Below are 23,391 nucleotides of genomic sequence, written 5' to 3'. Positions count from 1 at the left end.
ATGTATCATTCTCACTTCCCTGCACTGTGGCAGATGCTGCTATGTAGACAGCCCCAAACCAGAGTGAAAAGATGATGCTCCCCAAATGTCTCCCAGGTTTTCTACTTTGTTCTTCTCCGTCTCATATGCCATTTCTCCACAGCCCAGTCCTTTCCCCCAAACTCCATAACTTTAAAATATACAGTGGACACTGAGCAGTTTGGTTGGTATGCTGTCTTTTTGTAATGATGGTCTAAGAAGTCCTTGCAAATTTGTGATCCTACATATATTTAAGCTATTACAGTGCCATATTCCCCACTAAAGGTTATAGGAATTAAACCTGGAGATGCATGAGATAATTTGTGCAGTTAGCTTGATTTTAAAATCATATATATACTTTCAGGGATTTCACAGCTGCTTTGGTCTGGGTGTTTGCTGTGTCTGTTTCCCACCTACTGGCTCTGTTGCTACTAGAGAAAAACCGAGGTTCTAACGGGCTCCTTTTCTCACAGATCAGAGGGATGAGGAGTTGCCAACACTGCTTCACTTCTCTGCAAGATATGGGCTGAAGAACCTTACTGCCTTGCTGCTTACATGCCCTGGAGCACTGCAGGCCTACAGTGTAGCCAACAAGTATGGCCACTATCCAAACACCATAGCAGAAAAGCATGGCTTTAAGGATCTCCGCCAATTCATTGATGAATATGTGGTAAGAGGAGCTGAGCAGTTTTTCTGCCTTGTCCCACCCTGGGTGCTGGCTCTGGCCTGAGCTTGGCACTTTGTGTTGCTTCAGCAGGAGTGATGGGTGATTAAAGTGTATTGTGGGAGAGTGTAGAACACAGACATCCAGCCACACTGAAAGCTTGCAGGCTGGAGGGTTAGATGTGTCCCTGGAGCCAGGGAAATTCCTGGGGATTTTGCACAGAGCAAGTAAGATGGAAGCAGAGACTGCCATGCTGGCTTCCATTCCTCCATCCATCTAATGAAGTTTATGCAGGGATGTGGTTGGTGCCTAGTGTGCTCTTCTAATTCCGATCCTGGGAAAAGAGTCTCTTCATCCATCTTACTTTAGGGAGTAATATGGGAACAGAATATGTTTGGGAAGATACAATCTGAGGTGCTCTCTTAGTTGTAGTATGGTCAGGATTGCTTACTAGCTCATTCACAGCTGATCTGTGTAGTCTGCCTCTTCCACTTGATACCCATTTCTTCCTGCATTGGTATAGCTGTCCATTCCCTATTTGTTCTATCAAGGATCCCAACTGACGGTTCATTTCTCTTTGAGCTAACCCCACCCCCAGAGAACAGCACTCTGACTTTTCCAGATTGACATGGACCTGGCTCCAGCTGCACCAAGCAGCTGTTTCTGTGCAGTACTTGGGTATGCACAGAGTTTCTTCTTCTGTTTCAATTTGAGCTGTTTCTGGCCTGTATGCTTCAGAATAACAAGGAGCTCCTTTACTCAGGTCACATGAATTCTATTTGCCTTTGCTTTAGGTTGAAAAGTTATGTTTAATTGTCCTTAACTTTGTCTGAGTGCTGGGTGATAGATCTGCCAGCTTGAGCGTGGTTCTGCCAGCCAATTGCTGTTGTGTTTAAGCCCTATTTAGGAGGCATAGGTAGTTCTTGGACTTGGGCCTTGTTTCTTGACATTATATATTAGAGCTAAATAAAAGTAATTTCATAATCTGATATCAGGAGTGCTGCAGAAACTGTAAATTGTGTGATCAAAATTTTTGCATTGGAGTAAGTAAGAGATGTGCAAGAAATCCTTCCAACCTCTCATTGCAGTAGTGTGCTCCTCCCAAATTCTCTCCACCAGCACAGTGACAGAGCTGTGTTAGGAGTAGGTCCTCCTTACTGACCATCAAGTTGTCTGTGCAGCACGGTACAAAGCACACAAATCATCTGCAACAGTGTGACCACTGCAAGGTAGTGATCACTATCACTAGTAGTATGGATGTCTGAAAATTCCAGTAAACCCCTTTACTCACCTAATTTTCTCTCTGGCAAAGGTTCCTTTGCACCTCTGTGAAGCATTGCATGAACTACTGGCCTGACCCATTTTGACTGTGGAGGGAAGCATGTGTAGATAGCTTTGACACACATGCCCTGTGGATTAAGGACCCATGAGTTGGCATTTGTGGATGGAAGAATATCTTGTAGTATTGCAGCTGTTAAGATGGCTGTACTTGTGACATAATTGGAATTTGGGAGGAGGATGGGATGGAGCTTTACATTTTGCTTCCTTGTGTGTGATTTGTTAAAGCTCTGCCTTCCCCCCTGCTTTATGTTGCAAATGCATAAGAAAGGATTCTGCTTTTCTGTGAATCAGAAGTTGCCTGTATTACATGAACTGCTGTCTGCTGTGAGGTTTCCTGTTAATATCACAGAAAAGGGTCTATGTACTCCCACTCTGGGTGTTACATGCTGCTGCTAATGCCAAGAAACTGAAACTGAATCTACATCAAAGCTAAAACTTTGCTATTTTGCAGGTGCTCTGCATATGATAAGCTTTACCCCTTATGGTTAGCTGTGCATGCCTCAAAATAGCCTTTGACCAGCATTTGTATTTTTAGAGTGAGCTGTGCTTATGTTCTGGGAGTTTGCAGACATTGGGTAGAACCTGAATGTGATGGGGTGAGAGGCTGCAGTGGGTACTCAGAATGTGTCAGCACATAGATTGTTAAATTGGCACATAGATCTCCAAGTTTGTCCTGGACAGCTGTAGTGGGAATTTAAGACACTTGAGAAGCCTTAATCTTTGGGAAGGAGCTGTCTTCAGAGGTTTTTTCCATCATTGATGAAAAAGTGAGGTATCTTTCGTTTGTTTTTATTCTCTAGATGCTTTATTTAAGAGATATGATTTTTTTTTTTTTTTGCCCTCCTTCCTCTCCAGGAAACTGCAGATATGCTGAAGAGTCACATTAAGGAAGAGCTGATGCAAGGCGAGGAGGATGAGTCTGTTTACGAGTCCATGGCTCATCTGTCCACTGATCTGTTAATGAAATGCTCCTTGAATCCAGGCTCTGATGAAGAGCTTTATGAATCCATGGCCGGATTTGTCCCGGGTGCCCCAGAAGATCTTTGTATGTATATTCATAGAATTACAGAATCATGGGAAGGTTTGGGTTAGAAGGTACCTCTAAAGCACACCTAGTCCAAGCCCTCTGCAATGGGCAGAGACATTTTTAGATCAGATTGCTCAGAGTCCTGTCTCTCTTACACACAGTAGCACCTCAGTTACACCTTTTCTGCTCTCACCACAAGAGATTGTGCAGCAGTTCTGACAGATAAAATTGCTTTATGCCTTTTTTAATCGCTAGTGTACAAGTTCAAGAGCTGTTTCTTTAGTGTTTTGAGGACTCCCTGAACAAATAAATTAACATATAGAAATGAGACTAAATTTTCTACCATGTCCTGCTTTTTCCTCCTGAGGACTGGGTTCCTAGGAACATTCTGAGACTGACAGAAATGAACAGTATGTAAGATGTGATTTTACTGACAGCTAGGAAACTGAAAAACAAAAGCTGAGATTCTAGCTCAACAACTTCAGAGCAAAAGAAAGCAAACATCTAGAAATAAGTGTTCCAAAAAGATTATAAGTGAAAAATCATTTTTCTAATCTACTTGGTTTATTGCTAAAAATGAAGAGCTTATTCTGATAAATATGCCTATGTTTAGTGTTTTCACTATTGCATTAATATTCAGTGAGGCCAATTAAAAATACCAAATTAAGTACCTATGTTAAGCAATTATAAATTTGCTGTTCTTACTCACCTGTCTGTTTGGTCTGACTTCATCCCACTGATCTATTTTATAATTCCCATAATGAGCACACAACTTAACTTCTTATAATTTAAATATCTCCTTAAGGTACTTTAAGGACTTCTAGTGTTTCTGCAGTTTTTAAGTGTGCTGCCTCAGGGGAAAAGCTTTCTTTTTGAAACACTTGTGCTTATGGGCTATATTAGTCCTGGATTGTTTTTCTCCTCTTTTAGATTAAATGATACTGTAAAACACATTTTTGTTGATTATGAAGTCCAGAAGACTGTGTTGGTTCTTTCACTGAAATCCTAAACTCTTTTCTGCTAATGGTTGTTGGCCACTGCAGGGGTAGTTTTGCTACCAAAACCAGGATTATTCTGCCTTTAGGTGGAGATAAGCAGTAAATCAGGTTGGACTTGTAAGGAACAAAGCTGCTTTTGTTTGCATTAATGAGAGTGAGTGTTTCTAGATGCTTGGTAGGTCTGCCTGTAATCAGTGCACTTCTGAATGGGGTTGATTGACTAAGCCTGTGGAGGGTTAAAAAACGAGCTCAACACTACTAAGCCAAACTTACCTTCTTCCAGGCCTGAAATGCCCAGATCTCCCAAAAATTATGCATGGAATTTTCTTGCAAACTGAGCTCCCTGTAATTTCACACTTTTGAACTGGACTCTGAAAAGCCTCTCTTTCCTGTTTCTTCTGGAGTGCTAGTTTGTTGCCGCTGCACACAAAGCTCTTCTGCCTTCCATTCAGGAGGTTTTTATGGAAATGCTCTATTTTCCTTACCTGGTCTGTTAGTCTTTGCCTGAAAATTATTAGCAGCTTGTCTGAACAGTGTTTAAAGTCTACCTGTATCGTAATAGATCTAAGTTTAAATTGGCACAGTTCTCAGCCCCTAGACTGATCCTCTCAAAGTGAAAGTGTTTCAATGTCATTTAGAATACCAGCACACAGACAAGCCCTCACTAAAATTAATGGGAGTGCTGGCTGGTTTATTACAAATAAAGGATTTAAGTTTTTGTACCGTCCTGAAGGTTTTTGAGGATGGCTCACTAGGAAATCATAACTTCTTTTGAATCTCTTTTTCTAGGAATTTCCCTTATGTGAGTAGATATGGCTGTGGTGTAGAGGATAATACTAGGCCTATTTTAGTTGTAGCCATACTGTGGTAGTGTGCCCCTTCATTGTTATCAAGATGTGCTTCCACCACAGTTTTTCATAGATTGGTCAAAGGAAGGTTAGATACCACAGGGTCAATTTTTCTGGCAGGAACTTGTTTGAGAATAAGGTAACAGAGGACTGGAGACATTGTAATGACTTTAAAAGTATTCTCACATGTAACCCAAACTACCTAGTGTACATAGCAGTAGATGTATGGCATGGAAATAGATATGCCTCAAAAATTCACTTATACCAATAGACCTCAGAAATCCATTTATATCCTTCTTGATTTTAATGTCATTAGGAACATGGTTTCCTAACATTTTATTTTAGTTTTATGATTGGTTTTAGCATTATCATGAGGTTGACCTTTTTCTTTAAAATCAGGATTCTTTATGTCAAAACACTGAATTAACAAAGTATCTTATTGTTTGCTGTCAGTCCTTTCTCAATACCAAATTATCATTTGACCCTTTAAACACTTTACAGATCCAAGTTATTAACTTAGACAACTGTTTTGACTTTATTCCAATAAATAAAACACTATTGATGTGTCATGGGAAAGTTGCTTTTAATGTCTTGTTTTTCCAAATCACACAGTTTCCTTTCCAGAGCACTGTACAGAGGCCAAAACTTTCACCTGGCCAACATAAGCTCAAGAACAGCCAAAATTCAGTGCCTGCTTGAAGCTTTGTCAGAACTTCTCAATAGCATTGTGAGTCACCCTCAAGTGTAAGCATCAGATAGCTGGAAAAAATTTGTGCAGAGTGGACTGAACATAGCAACTTAGAAGCCTTTTTTGAGGAAAATGTCTGGTCATTTGCCCAGCTTCTTTGATTGTCACCATAAAGTAAAAGTCCATATCATATTACATTGTTCTGTGTATTGATATGATTAACAGGTTCATCTTTCTGGGTTGTTTTTTTGTTGTTTTTTTTGTTTCAGATGTAGAGATGCTTCAGTCCAAACCAGACACACCAGTTGCTGGAGATGAAGTTTCTCTAACTACAAAAGACTCAATGCTCCGCAAGTTTTTAGAAGGTGAGACCTATTTTGAAGGGAAAATGGCAGTAGTACAGTTAAAGCAATGAAACAGAACCTGAGATTTCTCCCTGAACTCTTAAGGATAGAAGATAGCCCACAATGATTGCTTTTTTTCAGACAAAGGGCTAATTCTCTGTAGAGCTTTTGGAAATCATTGGTATGTTTGATTTGTTCACTATTAAAGTACATTAATTAACTGGAATTGATTAAACAAACTGTTCCTCAAATTCTTAAAGAGAGTTAGGAGATTTTTCACTATTTCTTCACAACAGATGGTACAGGCATAGTGGCAAATGGTTACATGCTACTAGATGTTACTGACTTTATCAAGTCCTGTCATGAAGGTCTTTGGTACATTTAAGGCACTGCAAAACTAGATGGTTTTGGCTGTGAAATGTCCAGCTTGGTAAGAATGTGGTACATAATGTATCTGGAGGGAACAGTATTCAGTGAAATGGCCAGGTTGCTATTCTTACAAACTCTACTCCTTTATAGGTGGTAGCATGGATGTGCCAGATTCCGGGGAAGGAGGTCGCGAGCAGTATGGTGAAGATGTGTACTACTCGGTGGAACAAGACCCTTTTCCAAAGGAAATGGCTAACAGACCTCCAATTCCTGTTCCAAGACCAGAATCTAGCTCTCCACAGCCAGACAATGAGCTATACATCTCTAAAAGTGAGTTGGTTACCAGTGGAAACATAGACCAGTAAACTGTAAAATGGCATTGACGTGTGCTCTAGTTGCCAAATAAATGCCTGGATCGCTGAATTATTTGACTCTGGAGTTAGGTTACCTTTGGGATGCAATTCTATATGTGTTTTTTCATCTTTTGCCTACTCTGAAAATGTGGGGATGTTATATCCCAAGACCTTGGCCTAAGCTTGCTCTTCATTAAAGCAGTAGCATGACAGATTACCCCAAACGGTATAAACAAATCCAACTAAATAGGAAAGATCCTGATTTGTTAATGATGAGGTCAAACTAATAAATTGAGACATTGCTGATCTGTAATGGCATCATTGATTCAAATGCATTTGTATAGGACATGATTTTATACCTCAGTACCTCCCTCTGAGGTGGAGTTTTATTGAAATTAAGAAGATTGTTCTTCTTAGCTCATTAGACAACTTTGGAAATCTTGGTCATATATAATGGCCATTCTAACAAGAACCACAGTGACGTGTGAGAGAGTAATTTCAGTGACTTCTTCCTGCTGTGACAGGACTATGGAGAAATCACGTCCTGATTTCTCTTAAGGTGGTTGAGCTAAATTCTTTGAGGTCAGTAGAAGGGGAATTCTACTGTACAAATCTTTGTTTCCTTCAACGGACTTAAAAGGGTAACAGAAGCCGTAATGCAGTGCAAAATTGTGTATGCTTGCCATATTCATCCTTGCTATTTCTGTCTTCATGAGATGCATTTCAGTATCTAAAGAATGTTTCTTTTGCAGTTTTTGCACAGAAGGCTCAAAGACCTGAGAATCTTTATGTCCCTAGAGGAAGAATTAAGAAAGGTAAGGCAGAAGTTCACCCTGAAAAACCTTTCAGTAATCCAAAACCAGGTATGTTTTAGTAACTTTGTGTGAAATATGACAGAATAGACTGTTTTGCAAAGCTCTGGGGATAACAGGCCTCTATAAGTGACCCAATCTTTTTGTCCTTCTGTGATACTGGAAACTTTTAGAAGTGCAGAGTGTGAGGGGAGCACATCTCATATCTTGGGAACTCTTCTTTGTGTTACAAATGAGTTAGAAAATGCCAGCATCAGTAGAATGAGTTTTCAGTTTCTGGGCTTGAACTACACAGATTACCTAGATTGAGTCTTGCTTTGTGACTGCTAAGGTAAAAGCTCTGTTCTGTGAGTTGCTGAGGAAGCTGGGCACTTTAAGGAATATGTTTTGTGCTCTTTAATTATGTTTTTAAGAGCAGAGCTTATCCCTGGGATATATTTGTGTACAAGGCTACCTCTCAGCTGGGTTTTTAGACCTGACAAATAGTAGGATGGCCTAAGAAGAAAACACTTCTTAGGAAACACTCAGTCTGTAATACTTTTTTTCCCTTTTTTTTTTTTTTTTTTTTTTAAATTTTTTTTATTTTTTAAATTTTTTTTATTTAATGTCTGCTGCATCAAGGGTGCTTGATCTCTGTGTATTCAGTGAGGAAGGTAGATGCCACAAGTTTAATAAAATTTTTGGTGGTGTTCTCATTTCAGAGACAATAGTCAGGCCTGTAAGGGACCTGTCTCAATCAAGTATATATGATCCATTTGCTGGAATGAAAACCCCAGGTCAGCGGCAGCTGATTACATTACAGGAGCAAGTGAAATTGGGAATCCTCACTGTGGATGAAGCTGTCCTTCATTTTAAGGAGTGGCAACTGAACCAGAAAAAGAGATCAGAATCATTCCGGTTCCAGCAGGTACAGACTCTCGCTACTGTTTAAGAAATACAGCTGTCTCTCTGGTATACATCACAAGCTTCTCAGCCTGGGTACATTGTTTTCCTGGTTGAAGCAGGAGACTGCTAACATAGCCCCCAGCTAGCAGAGTTCTCTCCTGCCACGGAGGAGCTGTTCCCAGTAAGCAGTTTTACAGATCTGATTGTCTTGCAGTAATATTGTTAGTTTTTGAAGAACTGTATACAAGGAATTGGATCAAATCCAGTTTGCTAAATCACCATTCTAGAGGTCACCTAGCACCTATGTGCTGGCAGGGGACTTCTGTGATGAACATTTAACTCATTGATTCTCATCCATTTCAGATCAGTGAAGACTCTGTGTCCCAGATGGTGTATTGGCAGTAAAGTCCTAGTTGGTAGATGATCTGATTTCTCTGTTGATGGCTACAGGACTTTTTTTTGCAGCTGGACTAGGTCTAGCAGTCATTAGTAAAAGCAGGGTGTTTGGGTGGCTTAACAGAAAGAGGGAGTCATTTTGTTGGCAGCAGTGGCATAATGACTGGTGGAACTATCAGTTATAGTTTAAAATTTTCATTCTCAAGTTAGAATGAAACACCCTCTTTAAAACCACTGCCTGCTTCTTTTGGAGCCTTTAGTTCATGCTGTGGCAGTGTGGTCTCCAGTGGGAGATGTTGTTTTGGAAGTTGTCAGAACAAAGGTAAGGCTTCTCTCCTCCTGATTCTCACTTGGAAAGGTTCTCTGACACAGAAACAGTCAAAGGAGTCTCTTCTACCAGAGAAGAACACAGTGCTACTTAAGTAAATCAAAGATATGAAGTGGCATACTCTGTGCCCCATACCAAAAGTCTCTGCTCCAAACTTTTCTTCATGGTATAGCAGTTGCTTCGTCTGCTTTTCTATCTATTCAAGAGTTTCCTCCTCTCAGATGTGTACATATTTCCCTGTTGAAAATAGTTGTCTTTTTTTCTCCCTACCTTTTTGTATTGTAAGGTGTAATATGCTGCCACACAATGGTAAAGAGTCTTTGTTCCCAGTTACATTTCTTCATTGAGGTTACCTTGAATTCTGAGTTGTACCTCACACTCTGGGATGCATGGCAGCCTTTTCTGTCCCTGCAGTCAGAATTACCTGTTGATTAGTACAGAAAGGACAGTGCAGTTACCTGCTGGTGGGTCTTATTTCTGTGCCAGTTGTCACAGTGCAAACAGAAAATACAGGGAGTTCTAAACCAAATCTGCTGCTTATGTGCAACTCTTCGTGAATATCTGATTAACATACATAATGAATACCAGAAAAACTTGGCTTCTGAAAGGCACACATGGGTTTCTGAAAAGAATAGGTTAAAACCTGTTGACATGGTTTGGACTTCAGCCGGGTCTATCAGGTTTTGTTACAGCTTGACTACAAAGTTAGCTAAAATATAATACTGGTTTTGTCAGAAAGCTGCTCATCTTCCTTTATCCAAAGTCCTGAAAAGAATATTTTGTGCTGTTTTTAGGAAAATCTGAAACGTCTACGAGACAGCATAACCAGGAGGCAAATGGAGAAGCAAAAAAAAGACAAAAGTGCAGGTAACAGTCTTATAATTGTCCTTATGCAATTGTGTTTAACTCTGTCCTTAAGTGTAAAACTGTCTCTTGGAGTCTGTAACTGCATAGACCATTCTGAGCTGTTCATTTTCCCTTCCAGATTTAGAAATTACAGTACCCATTCGACATTCTCATAATACTTTGGGGAAACCAGAATGTGGAATATATGAATACACCCCCAGGAAAAACATTTTTCCACCAAAAAAGGAGTTAAAACGAGGAGACTGGAAAACAGAAAGCACATCCAGCACAACAAGTAAGCAAGCTCTGAGTGTTACCGTCCCTACAGGAAAGCTGGATGGAATGCACTTCCCAAGCCTGACCTTGGAGTCAACCCAGGGGACAGGCCTGTTCCTGAATCCCAGCATTGACAATGGCACTCCAAACCTTTCATGCCTCAGGCCAGCTCTTCTCAAAACTGTAAAAGCAAGTCCAGGTGTGCATCCAGTGGTTTGGGCATTTTTTGTCTGCATCTATGCAGGAGCAGAACCTGAAAGCTGTGCAAAACATTCTCTTGAGCCTTCTCAGGGAAGGCTGTCTTCAGTTCTTAAACATAGATGGCAAGGATGCTCCCATGCTGTGACTGCCAGCAGGCTGGGTACTCTTCTGGCCTGAAGGGCCATTATATTTCAGTCTGGAAACCAGTCTCTACATGTTGTTTCTTCAATTATTTTACATAAAGGACAGTATTTTTCATTGGTAACTGTGGGACCTCTTGAGTGACTTGGGCAGTCAGCATATTTTTATTATCTTTGCTTTTCATTATGTTTAATTTGTGCAAATTAAATCTCTGCATTCTTGCTCTTACTGCAGACTGAGCAATTCTCACAGAAATAATTTAGGATCAATTTGGTCCTTTGAAAGGAAACCTGACATCCTGTGAGGTTACCACCTTTGTGACTCTTGGCAAGATGAAGGTGGCATGCATCCAGAATAGGTGCCAGAGGCAGCTGACTGACCCAGTAGCTTGCATACAAGCTCATGAGAGAGAAGTGTTAACAAGCCTGCAGAGCTTGCTATATGCAGCTTGGCTCTCTTTCTCATGGTGTGGTTGTGAGAATGGATCCTACCACAGTATTTAGCACTCTTAAGTGCTGCCGTTTGTACCAGCTGATGAGACTTACCAAAGCCTGCAGGAAGGGACTGGATCTTTGAAGAAAACCTCTCTAGCCACCATTTCAATGTAGAGGTTTCTGAGTGTTAATGTCCCAGTATTTCACGGCCCTATAGAACGTTATCTATTTATGGATGAAAGCAGCCATAGCAGTGTAGGATATGTTTATGAGATGCTGTCATCTTTAAAGTTGGCATGACTGACTGCAAAAACAGCCCCTACTCTGAGTCCATGACAGTTAAATAGGTTTGCATAGATGGGTGCTGAAGGTTGTTTGAACAAACTTGTTTTTAGCTCCTGTGATGACTGAGGATTGTTGTAAGAGGGGGTAGTAAACAGTTTTATTTGGAACAATAACTTCTTAAGCAGTCACTCCAGGAATGAATTCATCTATCTTCATGCAGTTGTTAAAGATACAGGGATTGATAATTTAAATGTACATAGGTGTTTGGTGTCTAACCCTTGCGAAAATATTTGTCTGATTTGTCAGATGATATTGGCACTGGATCTTTTCAGTTACATTAAGGTTGTGAGTATTTAACTAGAAGACTGGATAAAAAAGGATAGGCAGAAAACTAGAAAGAAAGCATCATTGAATGGCTTGGTCCTATGGTCTGTGTTGTATGAAATGCTGTTTGGATCCTGAACATATGAAAAAAACAGTGAAAATAAATGAATCTACACAAGCATTAATTATGTGTGCAAGAATTAGGCAGGTTAGAGCCCTGAATTAGAGATTTGCAGTTAAATCACCAGGGTTTATTAATCAGTTTTTCTTTTGCTTACTCCAGGTAGTGCAAGTAACCGCTCCAGCACTCGGAGTATAATGAGTGTCAGCAGTGGGATGGAAGGGGACAGTGAGGTAAGCTCTCACCTCTGCTATGTACTGCTCTGCTGTCCTTAAGCACGTGCCTTTGTTTTCATGCAAAAAAAACAAAAGAGCTCACAGCTGGCATTGCATTTAGATAAATGCCAAAATGTAGCCACTTCTCTTGTGAAGATACCAAGAACCAGATTCTGCTGTTCTGTAAACAGTTCTCTTTATATTTTAGGACAGTGAAGTCCCAGAAACAGCAAGGAGCCGCAGCCCAGTTCTTCACCAAGTAGAGAGGCTTCCTTTCCCAGAAAGGCCTCCCAGAGTGCCCCCTCGAGGTGCAAGCAGGTAAAACTAAAGTGCAGCTCAAAATGTGTGCTTTCAGTGAATCCACGTGGAAGCCTTGAAAAGAAAGCAAGGCAGTTAGCAAGGCAGAAAGTGAGTGTGTTTTTGAGCCAAGTCTACCAGACTGCTCTCTGTCAACACACACAGTTAGGAATTGTAAGGTCACGGTTTCTCATCTGTGTGTGGAGGAATCTGTTTCCTAGTTGGTAACAGGGCTGTTGCAGTGCTGTCCCTGTGGTTCATGCACAGCAAGAGGCAGCACTAGTGAAGCACATGACACTTGCCATAGTAAGACTGACCCAGGTGGAGTCCTGTGGAGGCCAGTGCCAACAGAGTTGCATCCTGCCCTTGGCAGAGATTTAGTACCTGACCCTTCTGAGACTATCCTCTTGGAACATACAAAGAGTAGTGCAGGGGGAAGTTCCTTTTGGCATTCTCTCTGACTTTATTTTTACAAATTTCAGATCTTTCCAAAGCATATATGCTTACACATTACTGGCTCTCAAAGAAAGCAGCACTGGTTTTATAAAATGTGTTTGGGAGTTTTGACTTGATTTCATCATAAACTTAAATAATTTGTAAACATTCCTTTAGTCTAACCAGTGCAAGTCTCTGAAGTCTATTTCCCAAAAAGTTCTCTCAGTACAGATACTAATAAAATTCTCCAACTGTTAAAGCAGTAATTGCCACTATATGGGTGCAGCAAGGTCTGTGTTGTTGGCTTGGCTTTGGCAAGTATATAGCTGGAATTTATCTGCAGTTAGTTTGAAAAAAGGTTTTGAATCTTTTGATCTCTTCCTATTGCATCTTCATTTCGGGAGAAAGCTGCCATACTATCAAAGTTTCACTATTACAGCATCTCTTTCCAGTAATAGTAGAATTACGGCAGCTGCAGAACAGAAGAAATAGCTTGGACAGGAACAGTGCTCTGGCAGCGTGGCATCTGCTCTGTTGCTCAATCAGCCTGTTTTTCTTCTTGGGTGACAACTGATTGTACAGTATGCTTACATATGATGTTATTGCATGCAATGTGTTGTTCCAAACTCTGTTTTCTACTATTTTTACATGCATTTTCTTTCTCTGTTTTTTTATAGGCCTGTAAGCTGTGAAGGCTTTTATCCTCCACCTGTGCCCCCAAGGGGTCGCTGAATCTCTCAGCATCTGTGGAATATGAATTTTTTTTCATGTTTATATCGGTGTTTGTACAAATTTGTTTTGGGTTGTCTTAAATTATTTATAAGTGGGACCCAAATGATTTCATTCCCTTCATCCTCCCTGAAGCTCTGGTGACTTCTTCCATGATTTTCACTGGGACTTTTTGGCATTCTATAACCTCTTTTGAGTTGGAAGAATTTTGGTGCTTTGGGGCTTCAAGAAAAGGTATCATTGGAAAGAAAATTGAAGTGTGTCTTGGGAGCCCTGCACCAACATGAAGATGCCATTTGATCAAGAAAGCACATAGCACATGTGTCCTTTTAGGAACTACATCCTGATAAGCACTGTTGCCAAACCTCTCAGTACAGTCTATCAGGGCTTGACTGGAAAACATGCTTAAAAACTAAAGAAAGTAAGATGTTTGAAAAATGCTCATTACAGCAGGAGCAGGTGAATGTACTACTGCTTGGCATAACATTTTGGATACAACTATACTGACCTTTCAGAAGGTGTAGCATCCCCCTTTAGCAATCATTAAACTGTGGGGAGATGAGAAATTGTCTTCAAGAATGTATTTTGCATACAGCCTTGAAAATGCCTTTCCTTTTCCAGTTCCCTCCTGGAAGAGGACAGACAAGGTGGTGTGTGTGCTGTATTTACCAAGAAAATTCCCAAGACAACTGGTAAAGGACCTTTGTGGTATCACAAACCAGCTGTACTTAAACCTTTTTCCAGCAGGGTGCAGGTATGGTTAAAAAATCACATGACTGAGCTCTCAAATTAGAGAAGGAATTGGTGGCAGTGCTGTGTTCTGTGTCTTTTACATGTGGTCATTACAGCAACAATATGAAGGCATTTCACTTCATACCCTGAAACAACAGTGAGTTTCCAATTATCAGTGCACACCCCTCATAAATACCAGCTGTATTTTAGGTAGCTGCATTGGGAACAGACAGCCTGGGGGCTGGACTCTGCTGGCTCTACTGTTCCTTTCTGCCAACGTGAATCTGCAGCAGCTGTCCAGCCTTTTTCCTGCCTGAGGGCTTACAAACTTAAGGAGGCTTCCTAGTTTGGCTCTCTTCCAGATTTTGAAATCTTCTGTGCATATCCCAACCCTTGGGGGACAAGTTTAAGGCTCTGGTTGTCCTGTGAGTGACAGAGATGGAAGTTCTGCAAGATAACATTCATAGTAGAGAATTAAACATCCTTGCATGCTTGGTTTTCATGGATGGAAGAGAGGGAATGGCTTGAAAAACAGGCAGATACATCTGTGTTAGGTGATCCCTCAGGTGTAGGTAGGACATGTGGAGCTTCTGTCTGATCATGTCAGCCCCCCTTCATCTGTAGGAGAGCAGGGACAGAGTTGCAGTTCCTTTCTCTTGTAGGGTAGCAAACCCAGTGTGTGAAATTGCAGAAGTGACAGCAACTGTGACTTTACCAGCACTGAATGAAGGTGGAGAAGCCCCTGCTGCTTTCAGGGATGTAGGCATATGATAAATATCACCTGTGCATTAGACTCATAGGATTTGGGTGATATGTAGTTCATATACCCTCTCCTTTTGATGGCAGAGGGATACAGGTGTTGTGATGCATACATGGCACCACAGATACAGAGGTGTCCTTTCTGTTTTGCTTTTTATTTTATTTTTTAAAGGAACATCAGTGCTATCTCCAGTAACTGCCACTATAGACTTTTAGTGACAGTTTGATTTTGTTCACTGTAGCCAGGGGAATGGTGAGGTGAGAACTGCCTTCTTGGCTCTTCTTGGAATGAAACAAGGTTTCCAGCACTATTAGCTCAAATTGGTAGGAGGGAAGGAGGTTTTGGTGCTGAAATGAGTAAAATAGTAGCAAGGATAAGTGAAGAAATTAGGGATAAAAGAGAAACCAAAAGAAGAAATTTAGCAGCTTGATTGTCTTTAGCTGTCACATGCTTTGGTTTGCACACAGCTTCCTGGCTTTGCTCAAAAATTCCCTATCTTCTTGGTGCTGACTGCAACTGTGCCCCAGACCTTGGGGCTGTGGTGTGGTAAGAGGAATTTGTCTGCTTTCACATATACCATGGCTGTGAAGGATATTTATTACTTGTGCTGTGGAGAGACAGTTATATTTGAATTGCTGAAAAGTGGCTCATGAGTAGCCTTTCAGTCCCTCTCCCATTTGAAGCTTAGATACTCCATTACTCTGACCTGACCTATCACATAAAGCCAGATGCTGGTGGTGCTCTGATTTGGAGGTGAGCTGGGAAAAGGGGAGCTGAACCATACTATAAATATACTATGTATTCTGTTCAGGCCCCTTCTGCACTGCTTAAAGGAGGGAAATTGAAGATGCAGCTGTAGTTTCTCACTGCTGCTGGATTAGTGAGGGATCTCAGTAACCAACAATCACTGCAAGGCTCTCACCCTATCGAGGAAAAAAGGAGCAGCACTAAAATGGCTTTGCTGTGAGATGCAGGTAGACAACTGGATGCAGGCATGTCTTTCAAGCCTCTTAGAGGCCAACAGCAATGCACCTGCTTAGCCACTAAAGTGTGTGTTCCACACAGGTTGGATTCATCTAGTTGCTTTCAGCCTCTTACATTTCAATGCATGAAGCTCCTGTATCTGTATTTTGTGCTGGTAAGCACGTGGTGTATGTTGCTTCCACCCAGACTGAGAAATGCACCGAAACTGAAGATCAGAAGAGACCAGAGAAGAAAACAGCATGCATGCAGCTTAGTGATTGCTGGTTATTTAAGAATGTGCTTGGGAGGGAAAGTGGAAAGGGAAATACGGACAGTGTTTCTGATACATATCAGAGTTCAAGGACTGAAGAGATAATAAAATTGCTTGTGAAAACTTAAGTGGCCTGGCCAGTTGTAGGGGCACCAACCAATCCACCAAACTCAGGTGCCAGCTGGCAGGCCTGGGCAGTGTTTGTTCTTTGTACAGCATGCCTTGCAAACCCTGCTGCAGCAGATGGCTCTGGTTGGCCCTGTTGCTTACTGAGAGAATTAAGTACTGAATAAACTGAAGATGCTGAAGCCTCCTCTCTCTGTCTCCCAAGGGTAAGCTACTCTATTTTGGACTGAGATGCAATGACTAGGAAGAAACATATGGTGCTATCAAAACTGTCTAGGTTTTCTTTTTTTTTTTTTAGACTGTATGTGTGTGTGTAATGCAAGCACGGTTTTTGCATGGGTTTTGGCAAGTATCTTCTGGGACCTTGCCTCTACTGAAACACTGTCTCCTGAATCACTGGAAAAGGCTTCATATGAATATACCTTGTAAAATACATTCAGAGAAGGTAGACTGAATGTGTAAAACCACAAGAGGAAAAGCTTTTACAACAGGTATGATGGTAACAGGGAAATCTGTTTTCTGCACCATTTCTACAAAGCATGTAGGAATCACCTGTGACAGCAAGAAGTTCCTTCTGCTCATGTCATTTGTTGTCTGTCTGCTTATTTGTTGGCTCTCTTTACTTGAGAAGTTGGTATAGCCCCCCGCACCCCTTTTTTAAAAAGAATGTATACAATAGCTTTTGAATTTTTTTACTGTGTTTCTTTAATTTAAAAGTTGTCTGATGAATCAGTGTTCAATACCATGAGCTTTCTGGCTTGGAGGCTTTGTTTGGTTAAGTTTTTCTTAGTCTGGACTTGTAGTTTGAGGTCGGTCCAAGTTTGAAGGCAGGTTTATGGGTTTTGTCTTAGCCAGCACTGACAGAAACCTTACCCTGAAGAGGGTCCAGGTGTGGTTGTCCTGCCTCAGCAGTACTGCTCTGCGTGCTCCCGCTGCTTGTAGAGGGGAGAAGAGAATGTGCCTGTCAATTTCACAGAATCACAGAACTGATGGGCTCGGAAAAGACCTCTGAGAGCACCGAGCCCATCCTCTGCCTGAACATCACCGTATCAAAGGGAAACCGTGTCCAGTCTTTCCTTGAACACCTCCAGGGCCAGTGACTGCACCACCGTCCTTGGCAGCCCCTTCCAATGTTGGATCAGCCCGTCCATGAGGAAATTGCGCCTAGTGTCCAAGCTTGAGGCCGTGTCCCCTTGTGCTGTCAGTGGTCCCCTGGGAGAAGAGAAGACCCCCATGTCGCCAGAGCCTCCTTTCAGGCATTTGTAGTGATGAGGGTCTGCCCTCAGCCCCCTCCTCTCCAGGCTCAACAACAGCAGCTCCCTCAGCTGCTGCAGGGTACTTATACACAGCCCCGCGTCCTGCCCTCCCAAACACCTTAGATTCTTCTATCGATCAAAACGAAATGGCAATCACAATTCCATCTCGCAAGAAGGGCTCCCGCTGGCCGCTCCCTCCCGCGCTCCGTGCCCGGCCGCGCCCCGCGGGCTCCCGTAGCGCTCCCGGCGCGCCCCCGCGCTTCCGGCGGGCGGGCGGGTGACGTGGCGGGCGGGGCGGAAGTGGCGTCGGCGGCGGGCGCGGGCCGGTGCCGCGGCGGGGCCTGCTGGGGACGCCGAGGCCCGAGATGGCGGCGCCCGGGCTGCTGCTGCTGCTCCTGCCGCTCCTGCCGCTGCGCGCCCGCGCCGACGAGCACGAGCACACGGTGAGGCGGCGCCCGGCTTCCCCGGGAGCGGCGCTCGGGCCGCGGCGGCGCGGAGAGCGCGGCTCGGTGGGCGGGAGGGACGGGGAGCCTCGGGCCGCGGCCCCGGGGGGAGCGGGCGGCTGCCGCCCCGCGGGGCTCCCTCCGCGCCCGCCCCGCTGCTCGGGCTGCTGGGCCGCGCGGGCCGGGGCCGGGCCCCGCGCTCCGGCTCGGGGCGCTCGGGGCAGGGCCGCCGCGTTCTCTGATCCGGTTCGCACATCCTTGTGCGGCGGGCGGGGTGTCCCAGCTTTTCCTGGAGCAGATAAACGGCCCGCCAGGTACCGTGCTTTGTTTGGAGAGCGCTGTTTGCTCTGCGCTCCTCTCGGGAGGATGTTTGCTCTGGCTGCCGAGCAGAGCTCCGAGCGGAGCGCGGCTCTGACAGCCCCGGGGCAGGGCTGACAGCTCCCTCGGGAAGGGGCAGGGATGGACTGGGGGGGAGAGCGGAACGGGGGCACTGCCACGGACCCGCAGGACACATGGCTGTGTGACATACTGCTGATCTGAGCACTCGCGCATTGCCCTCAGAATAGTTTTCCTGAAGTGCTCGCAGTATTACCCAAAAAGAATCTCTAGGAAAAAAATACCAGTGCTTCGTCGGTTTCTGATCTTATATCGGAGTGCTGTTTCCCGTGGCTTTCAGTTTGGAAGTTTGTGTGACAAGCTTAGATTTTGGAGCGAGGCTTTCCTGAGAGCCATCTCTGTTTCCTGCAAGTGGAGTGGATTTCAATGTGTCCATGATTAAACACTGGGTCTGTCGGATTGTCAGGACTTTGTTTTGCTCTCGAGTAGCGTGGCTGGTGAACACTTGCTGAGTTTCTTAGCATAGTTTTCTCAAGGTGAGGTGTGGTAAAGCTTACGAAGTGTTCTTAATAAAACAGATAAATAGTATTGATAGTTTTTGTATAAGTGGCCTCATCCCATGCATTTTTGAGGATTTAAAAACTGATTAGGATTGCATTTGATTTTTGAGAAGGAATGGGATTTATTAGTTCTGCAGTTAATTACGGAAAAGTTAATTTAACATTCAGTACTTTAAAGAAACAGATATTCTTTGAATTAGTTTAGGTTCCAGTTTTGTTGCTGAACCTATACTTTAGAGTGAGGCTTCTGCAGAGGTGAGATGGTTTTCAGTATATCACTGTGTTTATTTTAGGGGCTGGTTGACTTGAGGGATTGTTTATTATTAAATTAATATTGCAAATCTTCTAGAGAAAAAAGATAAAGCTGTCACTGAATTTACTGGGTTTGAATTCTCCCTTCAGAAGTGATTTCTGATGTGTTTTAGTTCTTCTGAATGATTACCTGAACAATTATCCATGGAAATCACACATTCCTTTTGAAGGCTTGTAATTTTTTTCATCTAAACTACTCAGCTCTGAGGGATTATAAGTTTATTTTGGTTTAGTATTCTTGTTCACACAGTGTCCAGTTTATTAACTGGATAGGTTCTGTTATAGGTTAGGAATAGTTGGTATAGAAAGACAGTTTACTTTTTTTGGAAGGCTGTTTCCTTGCTTGGGTATTCTGATATTTTAATCTTGTGTGGGAGATTGGAGTGGAAGCATTAATAGCGTGAATGAAACGTGACCAGGGTTTGGTAGTAGTATACTGATCTTAAGATAAAGAACCTGAAGAAAATATTCCTTTAATACTGCATTTTAATGAATTTCAGTTTTAAATATGATTGCAGTTGGAAGATTATTTTTCTTACAAAGTGCTTTATTACCTTTTGAAGGCTCTTCTCACTTTTAGAGAAGTGGAAGGGAAATCTAGCATTTGATAACCTCAAACTGAATTTTCACTGACTTTAAGAGTCAAGACCTGTTGGTGGGAATACACATCCTCATCCTTATCCTTTTCCTTCCGTGTTCTCAGTGTGCAGCTCCCTGGGGGAAGGTGTGCTGGTTCATCCTGACACAGCTGTACAGGGTGTTAGCAGTGCTCAGCACATTGGACATACAGAAGTGCTGCCCTGAGCTTTTAGTGCTGCTGTAACATGGGACAGTATGCAATGTCTGCTATAATATGTTTTATATGTGTCCTTTATTTCATAGTTGTGGACTTCTAAGCAAATACTGTAAAAAGTAACTGTGAGAGGACTCTGCATGAAGCTCTAGGTCTATGCTATTGTTTCTGGAGATATTAGGTATGGATAGTATCAGTGAATCAACAGATGTATGCTTTATCTTAAATTTGAATTAGTCTTTAAAAACCACATTTGTCTTTCTTTGGAGGAAGAGTAGTGTAAATGTAATTGTAAGATAAAGACATGGGTATTTAAAATGAATAGTAAGGGAAGAGAAATCTTTGATACATCATTTAAAATCTGAATTGTCTAAAGACAGTACAGCAGCATAACTTCAGAATACAACAGAACAGTTTATCAGGAACTAGCTGAAAACTTGTCTGGTGATTCTTTAACTTATTTTCATGCTTCAGAGTATGTAATGTACTTGCTCATTGCCTGTATTATAATAATTGCAACATTTTTTGACAGTTGTCCTTTTATTTGTGGAGGCAATAGTATCAATGGGGTACTGGTGGCCTTATCACAGTGTATTCTGAGCCTGCAGAAACAGGGCTCCTGCATGGCCTTTGCTTTCACATCTTCTGTTGAGACTTGTTGGAATTGATGATGAAATAGACAAACCATAAAACATTCTGAAATATCCTGTGGTTTCTGTTGCAGGAGAATGGGTTAGAGAGTAGGTAGCATTTTAATTTTAATGTTGCTTCCGTTTAATTGCCTGTGCTCTGTAAGAGTAGAAATACATGAAAAACATTGAAAAATAAACAAAACCCAGCCTACACTGTATAGCAAAATTTCTAATTTAATATGGTTGAGACAAGTATTTTTGCATGACTTATACCCTGATGAAGTACGTTAAAACCCTGAGCATGTAAGGCTTATTCAAAATTAGTATATAAAATTAGGAACTTTGTATAGTATCTAAAAATTGTCAGTTAGAGAAACACTGTGGAAAATATTTCAGTTCATGTAAAATACTTATTTGCATGTGAAGTTGTGCACAGATGAGCAGCCTGATTCCTCTTTGAAATTGTGTTTGCATTTTGAAGAGGTGAAATAAATGTCATGGAAGCAGGACAGGTTGTGCCTGAGCAATCTCGTGCATCTAGGAAGTGTAACCGTGAAAGTACTGCATGTACAGTAGTGCAGGCTGTGCCACCAGTTCTAGACACATCTTGGTGAGGCCTAAAATTCAGAGAGAAATAAAGAAGTGTTACTAGAAATAGCCTGCTTTGTCCAAAGGAGAGCATGAGGCTGAAATCCACAGTTTAATAGGGTGTGGATGTGAACTGCAAACATTGAGTATTTTCACAGTGCTCAAAAAATAGAATATCTGTAAGATACTGAGGCCTGCAAACCTGGGATTTTACTTGCCAGGTGAGTCTTGCTTGCTGCCTCATGTATATCTTGTCCTGCTTCTACATCTTTGCTTTGCCAGCAACAAATAATGTTGGTCCATTTTTCCCCCTGAAAGATGTGCATTATGTAGAGTGTCATTCCAGACTTCTATTCCAGAAAAGGAGAAAAATTGCATATTTTCTGAAAGAAACTGTCTTGATTTTAATTTATTTTGCTGAATCATCACACTAGATTTGGCAGCTGTAATCCTCTTTTTGTCTCCCATCTTTTTTTGTAAAGTGTTTTCCTGGTTTAAAGAAGAATATCAGCAACCTGACTCAACCAGTCATGTATTTTTCTGCAACCTTCCATATACTGACTTAATCAAGCTTTAATTGTTTTGTAAAATAATTAGTCTGCTTTTTAGGGTTAGCATGCTAATTTGTACAGTCGTGCAAAGAGAATACGAAGATAAAGTTGCTTTTCACACCATATTGGTTACCCTGTTGGGCAACACAAAAGAAAGATGCATGTGCTGTACTGAAGGTAGTGTCAGTATTGCTATACATGAATAGTTTATAAACTGTAAAGGTGTTTGGAAACTGTGTTTGTATTAAGCCTCAAAGTGGTGCACAGCCCCAGTTTTTCACTAGTTGTATTACATAGAAGAATTACATACCTGGCCAGGTCAGACTGCACAAGCTCCCTGCCAGTTTAGTGTTCTGCAGGGAACTAGAGTGGACCCATCAGTTCCAGCAACAAGGAGGAGCTGTAGATGGGTTGGATGTGATTTTACCTTTCACAGACACTTCCCTGCAGCCCAGGGCTCTGAACAGGCAGCGTGACCATATTGTGCTGCTTTGGAACAGATGTCCTCAGCTGTGATGAGGGTTGGAGATGATATGCAGTTGCACTTGAGGTGCAGGTTGCTCTTCCACCACCTGGTTGGCAGTTACAGAAAAAAGTTTCTGAAGGTTTTTCTCCCTTAGCTTAGCAGCTATGTGATAGGTAACTTCTGTTGATGCTGAGACTTTTCAAGCTGCATCTATAAATATATAATTGTATATTCCATATAGTTACAGAAATTACTAAGCTGATATTAAGCTTAGTACAGAAAAATATGCAAAGCTTACAGACATTTTTTCATAAATTATAGTAAGTGAAACATAAATAAAATTCTGTTTTGTAGCCTTCTGTCACATGGGAAGTACTGAACTATATGAGTTGTGACACTGTGACCAAGTTGTTAAATGCTTGTGTTTGTGAATATAATCAGGATCTCTGAACTACATGCAGTATATTATCCTTTCACGTGAACCAAAACCGGAAGAGCTTGCTGAAATACACCAGAGTACAGATTGCAGCATCTTATTTGTTGACCTTCTTTGCCTTGTCATTTACTATGTTCATCTTGGCTTATTTTATGTTCTCTCTCTCACAGCATGACCTTTTTGCTGAAAGGTGTGTTATATGAAAGCTTTCTCAAAACCTAGCAGTCCTCCTAAAGAGATGACAGTACAGTCTCCTACAAGATACTCTGGTGCTTTGTCGTGCCTAAATAAATTTTCCTTTGTGTTGGCACTGTAGATGTTTTGATATTATGAAGGCACTAATGAAACACAAAACCCACCATTAAACTGCCACACTTGAACTCTTCAATAGCCAGCCCTATGTTCTTGCAACCAAATTACCCTACCACGTGGCTAAGAATGCAAGGACAAGAGATGTCATGTCAGAGAAATGTATTTAAACATGGAAGCTCATCCTTACAATGGACAATGAGCAAAACCCAGCAAATATAGATAGAAGAAAATGTCCTTCAGTTTCTGCTAGGCACCACCCCCAAATTTGACCTGAAGGTGCTTAAGTTGTTTTGCTCATTACAATCTCATAATTTGAGGAGGCCACCGGGAGCAGGGAGCACCAGGTGTACGGCAGACAGCCCTGCCTAAGGGCTGCCATGAGTGAAGTGTAGCCTGGGCTGGCTGAGCTGTTGTGTTTGTTTATGTAGCAGTCCTGAAAAGATTTATCTCGAGCTGTTCTGGGGTGTTTGTGAGAAAGG

The 23,391-nt window shown here is 42.0% G+C and overlaps 2 protein-coding genes across 3 annotated transcripts in view; both read left to right on the top strand.

The window, feature by feature from the left end:
* The window catches only part of PIK3AP1 (phosphoinositide-3-kinase adaptor protein 1), a 37,865-nt gene extending 21,456 nt beyond the window's left edge, over positions 1-16,409 (top strand). For both annotated transcript variants that reach the window (XM_056495510.1, XM_056495511.1), the window contains exons 7-17: positions 492-688; positions 2,879-3,068; positions 5,854-5,949; positions 6,448-6,627; positions 7,403-7,465; positions 8,164-8,369; positions 9,866-9,938; positions 10,057-10,212; positions 11,862-11,932; positions 12,123-12,232; positions 13,324-16,409. In XM_056495510.1, the coding sequence (XP_056351485.1) occupies positions 492-688; positions 2,879-3,068; positions 5,854-5,949; positions 6,448-6,627; positions 7,403-7,465; positions 8,164-8,369; positions 9,866-9,938; positions 10,057-10,212; positions 11,862-11,932; positions 12,123-12,232; positions 13,324-13,378 (1,397 nt within the window). In that variant the 3' untranslated portion in view covers positions 13,379-16,409. The remainder of the gene's footprint in view (positions 1-491; positions 689-2,878; positions 3,069-5,853; positions 5,950-6,447; positions 6,628-7,402; positions 7,466-8,163; positions 8,370-9,865; positions 9,939-10,056; positions 10,213-11,861; positions 11,933-12,122; positions 12,233-13,323) is intronic.
* A 1,359-nt stretch (positions 16,410-17,768) lies between these two features.
* The window catches only part of TM9SF3 (transmembrane 9 superfamily member 3), a 45,165-nt gene continuing 39,542 nt past the window's right edge, over positions 17,769-23,391 (top strand). Inside the window, exon 1 of the mRNA XM_056495512.1 lies at positions 17,769-17,926. Within this exon, the coding sequence (XP_056351487.1) occupies positions 17,849-17,926 (78 nt within the window). The 5' untranslated portion in view covers positions 17,769-17,848. The remainder of the gene's footprint in view (positions 17,927-23,391) is intronic.

This window comes from Oenanthe melanoleuca, chromosome 6, assembly GCF_029582105.1.
Source record: "Oenanthe melanoleuca isolate GR-GAL-2019-014 chromosome 6, OMel1.0, whole genome shotgun sequence".
NCBI classification, from domain to species: domain Eukaryota; kingdom Metazoa; phylum Chordata; class Aves; order Passeriformes; family Muscicapidae; genus Oenanthe; species Oenanthe melanoleuca.
This window is presented reverse-complemented; position numbering and strand designations above follow the sequence as displayed.